This window comes from Dipodomys ordii, unplaced genomic scaffold (genome assembly GCF_000151885.1).
Source record: "Dipodomys ordii isolate 6190 unplaced genomic scaffold, Dord_2.0 Scaffold155, whole genome shotgun sequence".
Lineage (NCBI taxonomy): Eukaryota > Metazoa > Chordata > Mammalia > Rodentia > Heteromyidae > Dipodomys > Dipodomys ordii.
The window spans coordinates 2,459,837-2,476,414 of NW_012267371.1; the positions used below are offsets into that span (position 1 = coordinate 2,459,837).

Below are 16,578 nucleotides of genomic sequence, written 5' to 3' on the forward strand. Positions count from 1 at the left end.
CAGCGGTGACAGCGGCGCCCGCGGAGAGCTGGGACCCGGAGGGAACCCGGAGCTCAGCCAGGCGGTGTGAGACAGAAGGAACCGCAGCAACGGCCGCGCTGCCAGCTTGGGCCAAGCCTAGAGATACCGGCCTGGCTGGTCCACGCCAGCCGCAGGTGGGAAGGGCCTGGCTTGGATGGGTGGGTAGGGGGGACCACCAGGGTCTCCGGGTGAAGGGACGGAATGGGGCTGAGCTGAGGGGTGGTCTACTCCCTCCCTTCTTCCCCTAGACGGTGGCTGAGCATGGAGCTGTCCCCCCGCAGTCCTCCAGAGATGCTGGAGTCCGATTGCCCGTCACCCCTGGAGCTGAAGTCAGCCCCCAGCAAGAAGATGTGGATTAAACTGCGGTCTCTGTGAGTCGCTGGGCCGGGGGGGGGGATAAAAGGCAAAGGGGGGAGGGGGCTGGACTCTGTGTGTGTGTGTGTGTGTGTGTATGGGGAGGGCGGCTAGAGCCCAGCTGGTGGATTCTTAAGGGTACACATGTTAGCAGGTGCAAGGTAATACAGCCCTGACACGCGTGTCCAGGCCACATGCGTGAGGCATGTGCATCGCCAGCGGGTGTCGGGTAGAGCCGGCTTAGGAGTTGCAAAGCTGAGCTTGTGCCTGTGCCTGTGGACCTTCGGGTGACACACGTAGCGGTGTGGCAGGGCTGCAGGCTGGGCAGCATTCAGGAGGTGCCAGGCTGACTCACACGGACCCCGTGCAGGGTGGTGCAGATGTGAGACACAACACATGCATGTACACGTGTGTCCCCCGGTCATGGAGGTGTGCAGTGATTGAACAGCGTTGCGTGCCCGGGGGGGCGGGGGTCATAGGAATCTTGTGCCAACCTGTGGGTCATAGGCATCTCAATTGGGATCCCTAGTTTTGGCTTCCTCCAGCCTGCAGGGAGTAGGGGTGAGGGTGCACCTCCTCTGTCTTTGGAGCCTAGAAGCTCATTCTGCATACTAATGACACACCTGGAATCTGGAGGAGGGGGTGAATGCCCCGACTGGGAGCTGGAAGAGGGGGTGGTATTGAAGCTAGATTGATTGACAGGAGCAAATTTAGCAAAGGCTTAATCAAAGCCCTTTTGTTTATATTTAGGATGTCCGAGCACATTGAGACATCCCTGCAGGAGCAGCAGAGCTTATATGGGGAGTAATAAAGGGGGGGAAAAGAGGGACTCATGTATCCCATGCACCAGTCCCAGAGAGGAAAAGAACTTTTCTTCCTGTCCCTCAGAAGAGGACAGGATTTGGTCAAAGACAAGCCATGTACCCTGTTTACCTTCCAGTCAGCTGCCATTGGGCAGTCTCCACAGTCTGTTGATTCTTAATGAGAGAAGAAGGGAAATTACCCCTCTCCCTAAGATGACTCCCCGAAGCCCCAGGAAAGAGACTATAATAGATAGGAGACCATGGATGCTTACTGAGGAAACAGTAATCACAGCCTCCAAACTCCATTTCTTCCCAGTATTCCACTCCCACTCCCAGTAATAAGCACAGAAGCCTTCCATTTTCTGTGTTCTGATAAGGAGACAGGAAGGAGGTAAGGAATGGGCAGATACAGACAGTAATGGTGTTCTATAAGTACTTTATCTGTGGTGGTAGGGGTGTGCCTTTATATCAGGCAGGTGGGTCTGATTTACCTGCTTAGGGAGGCCTTAGGGAGAATGAAGCATAGTGGTCAACAAGGCTTAGAATCCAAATACGCTCACCTTCCGTCCCCCTCCATTGCTGCCTCTGGGCCAATGCAATTTGCTGGGCTCTATGAAGCGCAGCCTTGGAATGAGTTCTGGGATGAAGAAATGGAAAAGCGGAGGGAATTGATTTTTGTTGGGTGAATCTTGATAGAAAATGATGCTCTGCTAATGGTAACTAAGCTGAGGAAGGAGGGTAAACAGGTAAGGAAGTGGATGAAAAGCCAGGGATAAATAAGCCTCAGGGTCTCTACATGGAAGAATTTGCGGTGTCTCAGGATGACTTCCCACGGTACTAGTGGTTTGGCCACACTCACCTGGCCTCTGGTCCAGGTCGGGGGCGGGGAGGGCTCTGTAGAAGAGTGGGATTCTTACCATTTCATCATCTCTCACATCTTCCTAACCCAAAGTCTTTCCTGAAAGGTGAATTGTGAATTGCAGTTTCTCCCTTGAGTGTGATAAGTGCTCAGTGGTAAGAACAGAGGATCCTAGAAGGAGGAATTGAACTCTGGGGAGAGAAGGGAGTAGACGCAGCTCTGCCTTCATGGGTGCCTTAGCAGGAGTGGCCTTTTGTGGTAGGATTATAAACTATTGATTTGATTACTCTGGCCGTCACTCTAGTAATCTGGTTATTAGGAGTGTAGCAATTTAGATATAATGATTTACCCAGAAGATTATTCCTCACGAGAAGTAGTCTCTCAATCTCATTTTCTGAAAGCAGAGGAAGATCTGGATCTCAAGGTAGATCCCAAGTTAATGGCTTTTTGGAAATCGCCTTTTTGAATATTAGGGAGCTTTTGACCATCAGTTGAAAGGCAAGTAAAGTCTTTCTTTGCAAGGCTTTTGCTGAGCAGAAGTTCCCAGTTCTCTGGGGTCAGATTGTTTCTAAAGAGGTGAATAAGGAAGAATTCCTTTCAATGGAAATACAGTTCTTTCTTCATGACTTAGAGTAGAAAGGGGTTGTTAGTCTGGAAATAAGCTTCAAACAATCATTTCTGGACTGAGTACTGAATGGAAATGAAGACAGATGGAATGTCTATATATCTATCTCTATATATCTTTCTTGATTTCCCTTACTCAATATATCCTACTCCTCTTACCCTCTTGATTTCTAATCTAGGGCATCTACACATTTTAGGAGTTTTTTTTGTTTGTGTGTTTTTTGGTATGAGGGCTTAAATTCAGGTTCTTATGCTTTCTAGGCAGGTGTTTTACCACCTAGCCATGCCTCTAGCCCTTTTAATTTATTGCACTTGTTATTTTTGAGATAGGGTCTCACTTTCTGCCCAGGCATGTTCCTGAACCATGATCCTCCTGTTTTAGGTTTCCCATTGTAGCTAAGATGACAGGCACATACAACCACACTCAACTTCCTCCAATGAGATGGAGTCTTGTGGACTTTTCTGTTGAAACTGTGATCCTCTTGATCTCAATCACCCTAGAATGACAGATGTACATCAACTCTGGTTTAACATGGCTGGCTTCAAACCATGATCCTCTCAATTTCAGCTTCCTAAGTAGCTAGGATTACAGGTGTAAGCCACTGGCAGCTGGCTTCTTTAGAGTGTTTTTGCTTCTGGATAAAAGACCCCCAACAATATAATGGTGCAAGACTGTCTCTTGTTGGGAAAAACATGTAGGGATTTTGTTTCCCACCCTAAAACCCTGTAAAGGATAAATTGAAAATCTGGAGCATATGAAGTAGAAAAAGTCTCCAACTGTGAGATTTTTATTTATTATTTTAGGAATTTTTTTTCTAATCAAGCAACCCTATAAATTGAAGTGTGTAAGAGGCTGGGAGAGACAGTCTGGAAAGGATGGGTTGGTCAAGATGATTTTCAGCCTTGCTAAACCTAAGATGAAGGATATGATGTAGCTGCCATTCTCTGAGACCTTTTGGGACTGTAGGGAGAAAGTGTAGAAGTAAGAGTTTTCTGTGTTTCTTTTTGTGAATCAAGAAAAAGTCTGAGCAGGGTAGATTTCCCGCCTCAGCGTCTTCATTCATCCAACAACAGGATGAATGGCCCTTGGACCAGATTATGTGCTGAGAGATGGGGCTGCAGTGGTAGACATGATAGACTTGGTCCATGGGGCTTAGAATCTGGCTTAATCCTGTCCAGTGAGGTCCTCATTTTGCTACCTACATCTACCTAAGAGAGACAATTCTACCAAGGTGGATTTAAGCCTGTTTTTTTTTTTTCCCCCTTTGGGTGGGAGGGAAGTTTACATACACAGGAAATGCATATGAATTCTCTCTCCCAGGACAGTGCAAATGTTGCTCGCTGCTCCAGTTTACCTTGGAATTTTACAGATAGAATATATTTTTCCCCTTCTTTGTTGTGGGACAGTGTAGACATATTCTTCCTCCCCTCCCCCACAAATTCCAAAGGCTGTGGGTCAATGTCCTACACTACGGTTTAAGGTCATAACAGCTGAGATTAGAGCAGAGGACCTAGCGAGGGATTTCTCCCCCCCCCCCCCGCTAATCTTTGTTTCACTCGAGTCTAAGGTGGTACTTTGAACATAATAGGCACTCAATAAATACTGTTAAAAAAGGTGCAAACAAATGGATGAATGAATATATGTACAGTTGTCATAAAGCTCAGTTCTGTCTCTTGATTTTGTGCTGCGTGTCTATATACCTCCATGCAGGAGAGGGAGGTAGGAAATGGAGATGGAGGAAAGGAAGATGATTTTTTTTTTGTAAGCTGGTAATGCTTTAAAGGTCTGAGGTTTGGGAACCTCAGTACAGAGCCTGGAATTGAATGAACTATAGAAAGGACATAGAAGCTATGGTATTTAAATTGAATGAGATACACCAGGCTGAAATTGTGAACGTCTGCTATATGTATCCATGTGTGTCTGTGAAGGTTGATGTGAGTGCCGGAGGCAGAGCTGCCAAGGATACCCTTTTGTTTTTATGTTATTAAGTGGCACATGTGATAATAAGTGGGCCTGAAAAGTACGCACTAACCTGAATACCTGACATTGTCCTAGGTCTGAATGAGATGATGTATGGATTCATGTTAGCTTACAAGGAATGGGATAATGTGTGTGATTTTGTGTTTCTGTTTGTGACACAATTTTTTTTTGACAATCTTGGGGAGATCCAGAGGGCAGGATCTCCTCCAAGGAGCAGTCTTCTATGGCTCTTACCAGTTTTCTTTTCTTTTTACCTTTTTTCTTTCTTTCTTTTTTCCTTCCTTCCTTTCTTTCTTCCTTCCTTCCTTCCTTCCTTCCTTCCTTCCTTCCTTTCTTTCTTTCTTTCTTTCCTTCCTTCCTTCCTTCCTTCTTTCTTTCTGTCCTGGTCCTGGGGCTTGAACTCGGCCTTGGCCTAGGCCCTGCGCTTTTTTTTTTTGGCTCAAGACTAGTGCTACAGTTCCACAGTTCCACTTCTCGTTCTTTTTTTTTTTTTTTAATTCTTTTTGGTAGTTAATTGGAGATAATAAAATCACTGACTTTTTTGCCCAGGTTAGTTTTGAACTGTGATCCTTTGAACTGTGATCTCAGCCTCCTGAGTAGCTAGGGTTATAGATGTGAGCCACTGGTGCCCAGCTGACTCTTATCAATTTGCAAAATCAAGTTGCTCTCCTCCTCTCTCTGCCTATAACTTTGGAGCTGCTGTGAAGATTGCAGGATAAATTATAGCTCCTTGAACCTCTGGAGAAAAAGAAGCATCATTCATCCTAGGCCTTGGTGGCAGTAATTTGTGTGTGTGTGTGTGTGTGTGTCTCCACTAGGAAAACCCTTCTTCCTCCATTTCAAACTATGGTTCAAGGAATCTCTCCTCTCTGGCTTGCTTTTTTTTCTCCTCCCCTCTCTCATCAGATGTGTCCCATCTTCTTTTTCCTCCAGCAGTTTTGTTTGAATGAGGACTCCATAGCATCTCTGAGATGGCAGGGAGTAGAGAATTCCTGCAGTAAGGTGAAGAGGAGGTTTAGGAACTACAGAAATCAAGTATAGACTGAAGGAAGAACGCTATACACCTCTAGCCAGAATTAGTAGCTGGAGGGAATTGGGAAGGAAGAGAGATGGAAGGCAAATAACAGAGAGAATTTGGGGGCCTGGAGTTTGAGTTTGTATTTCCATGCTGTTGATGACTAGTTGTGTGATCTGAAGCCTATATATATAATCTCTCAGAGTTTCAGTTTTTTGTTTGATATTATTCATAGGAAAGTGGCTGTTCAATGAGGAAGCCTGGAGATTTTTCAGCATGAAAGAGCCATGCTAGGCACGTCTTCTGTCACTTGAGCCATATTCTCAGCCCTTTCATTTATATTTCTTTTTTGTTTGCTTGTGGGGCCTGAACCCTGGGCTTGGACACTGTCCCTCAGCTCTTCAGCTCAAGGCTAGCGCTCTACCACTTGAGCCACAGCACCACTTCTGGCTTTTTCTGCTTATGTGGTATTGAGGAATTGAACCCTGGGCCTCAGGCATGCAAGGCAAGCGCTCTACCACTGAGCCACCTTCCCAGCCCTATATTTCTTTCTCTTTTTGAGATAGAGTCTTGCCAGCTTTTTCCAGGTTGGCCATCCTGCTTTTGCCTTTGGAGTAGCTGGGATTAATGGATGCCACCATGCCTGGCTACATTTGTCACTTTTGCCCAGAGGAAAGTGAAAGAGTTTGAGGATATAGTGAGACTGACAGCCCAGGTAAGAAGCCTGGGCATCTTTAGACATTCCCTCCTCCTTTTTTTTTTTTTTGTCAACTATATCCCAAACCATAAAGAAAAAGAACTTGAAAGAAGTATTGAGAGAGTCTATAAAGGAATTATGGAGAATTAGTCTGTAACACTTCTGGTCTTTCTTTGTCTCTTGGTCTCTGTCTCTTTCTGTCTCTCTGTTTCTGTCTCCGTCTCTCTTCTCTCTCTTTTCATTTTGCCAATTCCGGGGCTTGAACCCAGAGCCTGGATTCTATCCTTGAGCCATGTGAACCACAGCTCCATTTCTAGCTTTTTGGTAGTTTATTTGAAGAGTCTCATAGACTTTCTTGTCTGGGGCTGGCTTTGAACCATAATCGTCAGATCTCAGCCTTCTGAGTAGCTAGTATTACAGGTGTGAGCCACCTGAGCCTGGCTTCTTTTTCTCTTTTTTAATCCTTGAAGGAATCCTCTCTTCTTTCCTCTTTTGCCATCATCTTTCTTCAGCTGTGTTTCCTTCCTATGCTTCTCTTTGCTCCTCTTTCTTGTTCCATTTCTCCTTTGACTTACTCTGTCCCTCTGACCTTTGGTCTCCTACTCCCCCATCTTGTCTAGGAGCCAGAAAAAAATCTCTGGGACCAGTCCCCCCTCCCTCCCCTCCCTGGGGTATAGGGTACAGTTTGCTGCAGGCACCCTTTGGGGCCTTAGCAGGAGTCTCAGCTCAACTCCTGTCTTCTACAAGGCCTTTCTTCTGCCTGCCCAGTGACCTCATCCTCCCAGCTCCTCTGGGGAGGAAGTGCAGTAATTGCCTTTGAATCTCAAGGGACTGATTTTCTCAGGTATGGGAAGTTGAGTAGCTATTTTCCAACTCTTCGGGGCAGCTGCAAAGAAAGAAGGACAAAAACAGGGCAGCAGGTGGAGTGGAGGTGAGACACTGGAGGGACTGGAAGTTGTTAGATAATGAGATAGTCCCCTAAGGGGGAAAAGACAAGACAGACCAAGAAACCTAGGGAGAAAAATTCCAGCAAGGAGTACAAATGGACTGATGGGGAAAGAAGGGCTTGAGTAGGGAAAAGGAGAAGACTGGGTTGTGATCCATTCAGTGGAAGGATGTCCCCAGAGCCAGTGCTCAGACCTCATATCCTGCAACTGCTCCTGTTCCCTCAGTTCCTGCTGCAGCTGCGGGGTTTATCCCCATCTGGGAAGAAACGTCGTTAGGATTTGCCTTCAGCATCCCAGACCTGGTGGAAGGGCACCGAGGGAGATATAATAGGGATTTTGTAAGAGGCAGGGGAAAAGATCAGGGTGTATCCAGAGAGCCCTGGGGATTAGGAGCAGAGTTAGGAAAGAGAGCACTTCAGGAGGGCGACCTCTCCCCTCAGGTGGGTTGATTCCACAGCTGCAGTGAGAAGTTAGATTTGCAAATAATTATAGTGGCTGCAGTGGGGTGATTAGGCTACCAGCTGGTATTGGCACCATCTAGGCTGGGAAGAGAGTGTAGATTGCTGGAGTGTGTGTGGGGGTGGGGTGGGGGGGTAGGTGTGGGTGGGTGTATGTGTGTGTGTGCTCGGTGATCCTTTCTGGCAGGCAGGAACTGAGGGTTAGGAAGTTTTTCCTTTTAGCAGCCCTTGGCTTCCTGCCTCCCTTGTTGATCAGTTCTTACACATCTCGCTTGGCCCCTTCTTTCTCATTTTCTCCTCTGTTGTCCACTTTGTTTGGAAACTTCTTGGGTCTGGCAGAATAAGCACACATGCCAGAGGTGTTGCCAAGGGCTCCCTATCCCTGACCATCTCGCTACAAAGCAAGAGATCCAGACATTCCAGGCAGAAAGATATATGGCAAATTGAGCTGCTCTGGCCTCACCCGATTCTCTCCCCTTCTGCTCCCCTTTGAAATGCCAACTGAGTTGGCTATGGCTTTGATTGCAGCAGAGTGGATTAGAGGTAGCTATGCAAGAGAATTTCATGGGAAATTCTTGGAGGTTTAGAATGCGACCTCTCTCTGATGAAAGAAGAAAGCTATTCTTCTCCTCCAAGAACTGGTTAGAACTGATTCGAGTCAGAAAGGGTGAACTTGAGCCTGGCAGTTGAGGCCCAGGCATCTTTCTTTGTGAAAGCCTATATGGCAGGCTCTGAATCGGACAGGTGATGTGTGACGGGAGAGGAAAATGATGCCCAGAGATAGATAGCAGGATGGAGAGTAGTGCTGGAATCAGATTTGAATCGTGTGCTGCTCCCTTGCACCTGCAGACCTCCCTTGCCAAGCTTCCAATACACTTTCCCATCCCAGGCTGCCCTGAGCATCTGTTCCACCCCCTGGAAGCAGGGCATCTGCTGGGAACATCTGTTGGGATGTGCTTAGGAGGGCTATGGGGTGGTCCATGTGGAGGTGGTTAATGAGCAGAATTAAATAGCTCGGGGAGGGAGAGAAAGGGTGGACAAATGAGCTGGAGATAGAGTTCTTTTGGATTGGGTCCTGAGAGCCTCCTTTCCCATCTGCCATCTTCTGACATTGGTGCCTTCCCTTCCCAATCTCTCCCTTCTCAAGGACTGAAATCTAAGGGAGAGGTGACTCATTGTATCTTGGGACTGCCAGCTGGGACACCTGGGTTCTTATTCTTCTGGCTAAAGGATCAAACTGCTTAGATTACTCTCTTCCTCCACTGTGTTGGTCTGTTGCTAGGAACACCTGTTAGAAACGGTTTCTGGTTAGGAGGTGGGGGTAGGATGTTGGGAGAGACTGTCTTCAGACACAGTGTGGAGGAAACAGACTCCCCCCATCCCCTGTTCCCTCCTTCCCTTCTAAAGTACCTGCTGCCCCTCTCCTTCCTCTCTCTCCATTCTCCTGGTTTTGATCCTCCTCTGCCACTCTCCTGAGTCCAGTGCCTAAAGATCTCTCACTACTGCTGCCATGTCAACCTGAGGCTTGCTGCCTCCCAGGATGGCACTCCAGCTCTGCCACTAGGGGGGTTATTTTTATCTCTGGAGCCACCCCCGCCACTCTGCCCAGCCAGCTGCCAGAATCAGGGCTGCTTGTATTACCATAGAAAGCCACTGGAGTGGGGGAAACAGGATAGCTTGGGTGAGATTAAGGGCTGAGTGCTCTTGGGTCTGAAGTTCCATGCTCTGCAAAATCCTTGGCCTCTCTGGTTGGTTTGAAATAGGAAGGCAGAGAGAAGCCCTAGGCATCTGGAATTGTAGTGACAGGGAGACCAGAGCTTTTTCCACAGAGAAACCCTGGTATCATTTGGGCCCTAGATGGATTTTGTTAATGGAGAATTCTCAGTGTGTATTTACTGAACTAATTAAAGGATTGAACTAAATAATAATCCCTTGCATTCATGTATCAATTTATTGTTTCCAAAATACTCTCATGCGACATTTCATTGGTTCCCTGTGAGCTTTCTGGAAAGGGTATATTAATTTACTCACTTTAGAAATTAGAGTTCAGAGTGACTTCACATATAGTAGAATGTAGGCAAATTCTTCTGATTTTAACTCATGTCCTGTTTCTATTAAACATAGATGTTTTCATTCAGTTTCTGAGATGTTACCCAATGCATTCCTCTCTTCTATGACCACAGGCAGAATGTCCCATCCTTAGTTCTCTGCACAGTGGGGAAAGGTGGGCATTGCCTGGGGAGGGAGTCATTGTGGTTGGGCTCCTTTCTCTTTTAAATCTAATTTTAAGAGCTAAAGGAAAAGTGATGCTGAGTCCTTTGCTTGGATCCTCACATCTATGTTTTACCTTCTAGTCAGATTACAGATCGTGTGTGTGTGTGTGTGTGTGTGTGTGTGTGTATGTATACTGGTATTGGAGCTTGAATTCATAGCCATGTGCTCTCACTTGGCTTTTCCTTTTTCACCCCAGGCTGGTGCTCTATCACTTGATCCACAGCTCCACTTCTGTTTTTTTTTTGTCATTATTAATTGGTGATATGAGTCTTACATACTTTCTTGCTGGGCTGGGTTTGAGTTTCAATCCTCAAATCTTAGCCTCCTGAGTAGCTAGGATTACAGGTGGGAGCCACCAGCACCCAGCTAGGTTTACAGATTCTTTAGCTCAGTCAAAGGTAGAATTCAGGGTATAGATATATGTATGGGTGAGTATGTGAAAGTTTTTCTCCTAGGGAAAGGATTAATAGTTATTGCTTAATGTTCCTTCTTGTTAGAAAGAGATAATGATCATAGGCTAGAATGAGCAATGCAGCATGGGTATGTGGGTGAGCGCAGCGTTGTTTGTCCAACCAACTTTGATTCTATCCAGGAAGACAAGATTTTCTTTTCTTCTAGTGTAAGCTCTACCTTTCAATAGGAGGGTTGAAGTTAGCACAACCTGGAGGGGGGAGGGACAGGAAGAAAGAAGAGAGAGAGAGAGAGAGAGAGAGAGAGAGAGAGTCCTTTCTTTGACAATATGCAGCAGCCAGGTTTCAAGGCCACGGGAGTTCACTGGAAAACAGCTTGTAGGTCTTTAACCTCCATTGTTTTGGTTATCACTGAAGTCCATTTCCACTCATCCCAGTGCTCAGTGGAGCTGAGAAACAGCAGCTTCCCAAACTTCATTTGTTTATTATCCTTCAAGGCTTTGGCACAGTGACAGGGTATTTTGATTTTCTCTTTGCTTTTGAGAGGTAGGACTGAGAGAGAAGACTTCCTGCCATAAAATCCAGCTTATGGCACGTTTCTTCTTCATTTCCCTTTCTCCTGCCATATTCATTTCCACCCCGCCCCCCCCCCAGCCCTGCACCTTCTCCATCCAGGCGAAGAACATGTACACCGGCAACTCTCTTTGCAACTGGATGCAGGGAGCTTCACCCACCATCGGCCCTTCTCAGCCCCGCCCAGCACTTCAGCTGACCAATCGTAGCCCCCATGAGCTTGTGTTGGTGATGTCATCTCACAGCCAATAGGGAGATGGCTGGGGCTGTGTGCGCACGTCCTCTTCTGCGCTGCAAAAACGGGTCTTTTCCTCCCCAGCTCCAGAGAGATCAAAGTCTGGAGGTGGTAGAAGGGGGTCTTGGCCCTTAAACTTTTCTGGGGGCCTCCCCCCGACCCCTGCCCTCGCTTCCTGAGCCATACATCGCTTCTCCTCTACCTCTGGGCTGGATTGACTTCTCTATAGTTAACTCACCAATCTCTACTTTTAAGATGAGAAAACTGGGGGCTGGAAATGTTCAAATTACTCAGACTCTCCCCCCACCCTTAACACAAGGCCTCACCCATCTCACCCAGCCTTGATTTTTTTTTTTTTAATGGACAAAGTTCTCCTGACTTCCATTCACTGCTTGGGAGTTGGGGACCCTTTCCCTTCGGAAGCAGTGTCTGGTCTACATAAGGTTCTGTTTCCTAGCTTCAGGGAGCTCTTTTACTACAGCTTCTAATTATCAGTGGGAAGTCCATCCTCCTGTCTTACTTCCATTCTTTCAGGTAGGTTAAAGACTCACTTGGAAGAAATGACCTTGGAAAAAGACTCAGAGAGGGAGCTGAATCTGCTTAGCCTCTCTAAGGGGTCCTTGCAGGCCCTTCTCTCCCATGACAGATTTCTCTGTGGCAGATTCGGGATAGTTCCTTGTCCTGTGCATCCTAAAGCAGCCTGGTAATCCCTTTTTCCCAAAGAAGAGCCCCACCTCCTGAGAGCAAGGGGCTGGCCCGTGCTATTTCTGTCCTTTCTGGGATTCTTCTGACAACAGATTCTTGTTTTCAGTCTGATTCAGATGTGAAACTTTTCCCGCGGCCTCTCACCCAGTTCCTGTAGGCTGGGTCTTGCCTCACTCCCTTCTTCCTCTGTCCAGGCCCCTCCAGTTCCCCACCCCAAAGAGCATCTGGTTAGTCGCGCAGTTGTTCTCCTGGGAACTGGAGGAAGCTGAGGTCTGGAGAGTTGTTTCCCCCATAGGGACCTTTGGTCCCTGGGGTCAGTGTTTTGGTATTGAGAAGCAGGAAACTGATTTCCATGGCAAGTCCTGTTCCTGTTCAGAGGAGCCATCTCCAGGGCCCCATACTCAGGTAGGTGCCAGGGAAGAGGAGAGGGAAGGAAGAAGAGCGTGCCTATGAACCCACCATTTCTAGTTTGTTGTAGGGGAAAGATCTAAACCTGATCATCTCTGTATGATTTGTGTGAGAGTGAGCCAATTTGTACACTTGTGTGTGTGTATATTTGTGTATGCCAGTAATGGAGATTGATGGGCCTAAGCACTGTCCGTTAACTTTTCTGCTCAAGGCTGGTGGTCTACCACTTAAGCCATACCTCCACTTCAAACTTTTTGCTGTTTAATTGGAGAGAAGAGTCTTGGAGACTTTCCTGCCCGAAAAGTCAGCTTCCTGGAAAGTGGCTCGCTTCAAACCACAGTCTTCAGATCTCACCCTCCTGAGTAGCTAGGATTGTAGGCATGAGCCACCAATAGCCGGCTTCTAGTGTCTTTTCTTTACCTTATTATCCTCCATTTTCATCTCCTTTTCCTTCTTACTGCTTCCTTTTCGCTATGACAAATGAGTTCACAGGGTTTCCCATACTTTCCTTTCCTGATCCAAAGCATTCTTAGGACCTCACACTCCCTTGAAATCACACACACACACACACACACACACACACACACACACACACACAGAGGCACACATGCACGCACGCCCTTTAAGAACTCAAATTAGCCTTCTAACTTTAGACTGCCTTATTCCAAACCTCCTAAGTAGGGTTTTTTGTTTGTTTTTGAGTGTGAATACTGGAAATAGAGGCAGGGATCTATGGAAATCCCAAGATCATCAGTCACCTGTGGTGGGAACTGGGAAAGGTGGGCTCTTCTGAAGAATTGGTTTTTGTTTGTTTGTTTTTTAACAGCTGGAGTCTTATCTTCCAGCTGGTTTCCTAGGGCTGGAGGACAGTGGGGCCTCTAGAAGACAATAGGGGTCAGGTCCTATGGCTTTTTCCCTGGGACAGGGACTGAAGATAAAGGAGACAGTAATGCTGGTAGGTGGTAAAGCTTCTAGTTTTTCCTGGGGCTGAATGAGGACTGGTTGGGGTTGAGCATCTACTTCTACAGGAAAGGGGACCTTTCCCATGCCAGATTCTTGGAGTTTTTGCATAAGTGGTTTTTTTTTTTTGGTCCGGTCGTGGGGCCTGAACTCTGGGCCTGGGCACTGTCCCTCAGCTCTTCAGCTCAAGGCTAGCGCTCTACCACTTGAGCCACAGTACCACTTCCGGTTTCCTGGTGGTTTATTGGAGATAGGAGTCTCACGGTCTCTCCTGCCCGGGCTGGCTTTGAACCGTGATCCTCAGATCTCAGCCTCCTGAGTAGCTAGGATTACAGGCGTGAGCCACCAGCGCCCGGCCAGATTGTATTTTCTTATGCTGGACTGGGGTAGAGCAGGCAGGTGCTTGTTGGGTTTCAAAGGAGTGCAACATAAGCTTTGTGGGGCCAGTATGATGCTAGTTAGTTAATTCCAACTCAAAATCTATTTATAGAGAACATTAATACATGCCACTTCTTTTGCACATAATATTTCATTTTATCTTTTCTCCCACCCCATGCCTATCCTGGGGCTTGAATTCTTTTTATACTAAGGCTAGCACTTTACTACTTGAACCATAACTCTACTTCCAGCTTTGTAGATCTCAATCGACTGAGTAGGTAGGATTGTAAGCGTGAGTTTACATTTAATCCTCATTTAATTCTCTTCATAGCCAGGTAAGGCTACTTGATTATCATCCTGTTCTACAAATGAGGAAACTGAGGCACTACAGTAAAAAATTTCAAACTCTAGAATGAACTAGAATCGTCTGGAGTGGTTTTTTTTTTTCGTTTAAAGCATAAACTTGTGGGAATGGTGGCTCACTCCTGTAATCTGAGGATGAAGGTTCTTGAGGCCAGCCCAGACAGACAAATCTTAGAGATTCTTTTTTTTTTTTTTTGGTCGGTCGTGGGGCTTGAACTCTGGGCCTGGGCGCTGTCCCTCAGCTCTTCAGCTCAAGGCGAACGCTCTACCACTTGAGCTACAGCACCACTTCCGGTTTCCTGGTGGTTTATTGGAGATAGGAGTCTCACGGTCTCTACTGCCCAGGCTGGCTTTGAACCGAGATCCTCAGATCTCAGCCTCCTGAGTAGCTAGGATTACAGGCGTGTGCCACCAGCGCCCCGGCTAATCCTAGAGATTCTTATCTCCAATTAACCAGCAAAACTCAGAAAGTGGAGGTGTGGCTCAAATGATAGAGCACTGGCCTTGAGTGAAAAAGCTAAACAAGAATGTGAGGCCCTGAGTTCAAGCCCCAGTTTCAGTGTACCCCCCCCCCCCCGCAAACTATTCTCCCAGAAGTCGTGATTCAGTAGGTGTGCATCAAAGTCTAGAATCTACATTTTAACAGGTATCCAAGGTGACAGGTGTGCTGGTAGTCTCCAGGCCACCTTACAATAAGGGCTGATTAAAAGTTGGTGACTTTCCCTGGAACTCACCACAGGGAGAGGTGGCTTTGAAGCTAGGATTCCAGCCTTCCAGACTGCAGAAAAGCATCTGATGCCAAAGCTTTCTCCTGAGTCTTTTTTTTTTTTTTTTTTTTGCATTGGAGATGTAGTTTGCAATTCTTTCTCCCCCTCCCTCCCTCATAGGCCCATTGTGAGGATAAAATGAGATAATGTAGGAGAAAAAATGCTTTTTAGAAAGTGGAGCTGGCAGCACTGTTAGAGATTATGCAAATGTATGAAAATGAGCACCCGTGTGGGTGTGGCTGTTCACTTGGGAGCCAGTGTTGGGATGGATGAGTGCTTTAAGAGGTGGTTTAGGAACTGGGACAACTTTGGTGGTTGGGCACTGACCCTTGAGGATGGAATTTGGGGTTGTAGAAGAGTTGACTGAAGTGGAAAATTAGGATGGGCGGTGTCAAGGGGGACAGATGGAACCATAGGCAGGAGGGGAGGTCTTTTTTCTTTTTTTCTTTCTGTGTTGTGTATCCCTAAATTTCATGGTCCCAGGTCATGATGGGAGAAGGGACATGACAGGGAGATGGAAGACTCATCTAGTACCTGGGCCTCAAAGGCAGGGGTGTACCTCATTGGGCTGGGGAGGGCCTTCTATGTTTTGCTTCTCTCTCTGTTCCTTCCCTACTTAATCAGGAGTGAGGCTGGCTTTCCTAATCTTTCTTTCCTTTCTTCCTGTTAAACAACCTGCTGGGTCCACATGGAACAGTGCAGCGGGGGAGGCAGCTGGAAGTGAGATGTGACGGATGCACGTAGCCCGCTGAAGACTTCTGCTCCCCCTTCTCCCATTCTGCCCCATTCCCTTCTGCCCCATTTGCTCTCAGACATGTGGGCCAGAGCTGCTGGGCTTTGATATGAGAATTGGCTTGTGATACTTACTGGGGCTGCAAATCCCCTCCCATTCCAAAGTTGCTGAGACCCCCCCCCCCGGATTTTGGAGCTGCTTCTGTTCAGGAATGCCATTGCTCTCCCTCCCCCCAGCATCCCTGGGAATTGATGCTAATTTCAGCCTCTGGTTCCTGACTCATTCTCTTCTCTGACTCAGAGGGTGACCTTGGGTTTCTGAAGCCCCTTTCAGGGGGGATTATAATTGCTTCCATTTCACCCTTGAGTTGGCTTCAGGTGAGGTGGGATAGGGTGAAGAGAGCAGAGAAGAAGGACTGTGTTGTGGCTCTCTTTTAAATCACCCTCTACAACTAGAGGAGCTTTATTTGCTTTGTGACTGCCTGCCTGAACTGGATATACTACTAGACTTCTGAGAAACCTCTCAGTTAATTCCTAACCACCCCCCTCAGCACCCCAGATCTGTACGTGTAAAATGTGAGGAGATGGTCGGTTCAGGCAAAATATCCAGTGAGTCGAGAGTCCTTGAGCTATCTCACTGCTTTTGGCCTGGGAGGAGCTTGGACTTGACCGCTGGCAGAGAATGGGCCAGGTTCTCTCCGTGTGTCACAAGCCCAGGCAGGCAGGGGTTAACCAGCTTTGTCCTGGCTGATGGATTCTGGAATCATAATCCATTAGCTCTGCCTGCATGGAGTGAGGCCAGGCAAAAGCATTCAGAAAGGGCTTTGTTCTGTGTCTTTGCCATCTCTGCCAGGGACAGAGGGGCTGGGGCCATGCTCCCCTTCCCTGCCATGATCCCAGGGGGCTGTTTTCATTGCTGTTAATCCCAAAGCCCCTTCCTGTGGGTCAGTGTTCAGACTATTTAACAAATCATCTCCCAAACATTACCGTAGTGGCTTGTATCGGCCTGATTTT

The 16,578-nt window shown here is 47.2% G+C and overlaps 1 protein-coding gene across 1 annotated transcript in view; it reads left to right on the forward strand.

The window, feature by feature from the left end:
• The first annotated feature begins 6 nt into the window (after positions 1 to 6).
• Pde1b (phosphodiesterase 1B, calmodulin-dependent) overlaps positions 7 to 16,578 on the forward strand; it is a 28,496-nt gene continuing 11,924 nt past the window's right edge. The window contains exons 1-2 of the mRNA XM_013032516.1: positions 7 to 155; positions 270 to 392. Coding sequence (XP_012887970.1) covers positions 283 to 392 — 110 coding nt within the window. The 5' untranslated portion in view covers positions 7 to 155; positions 270 to 282. The remainder of the gene's footprint in view (positions 156 to 269; positions 393 to 16,578) is intronic.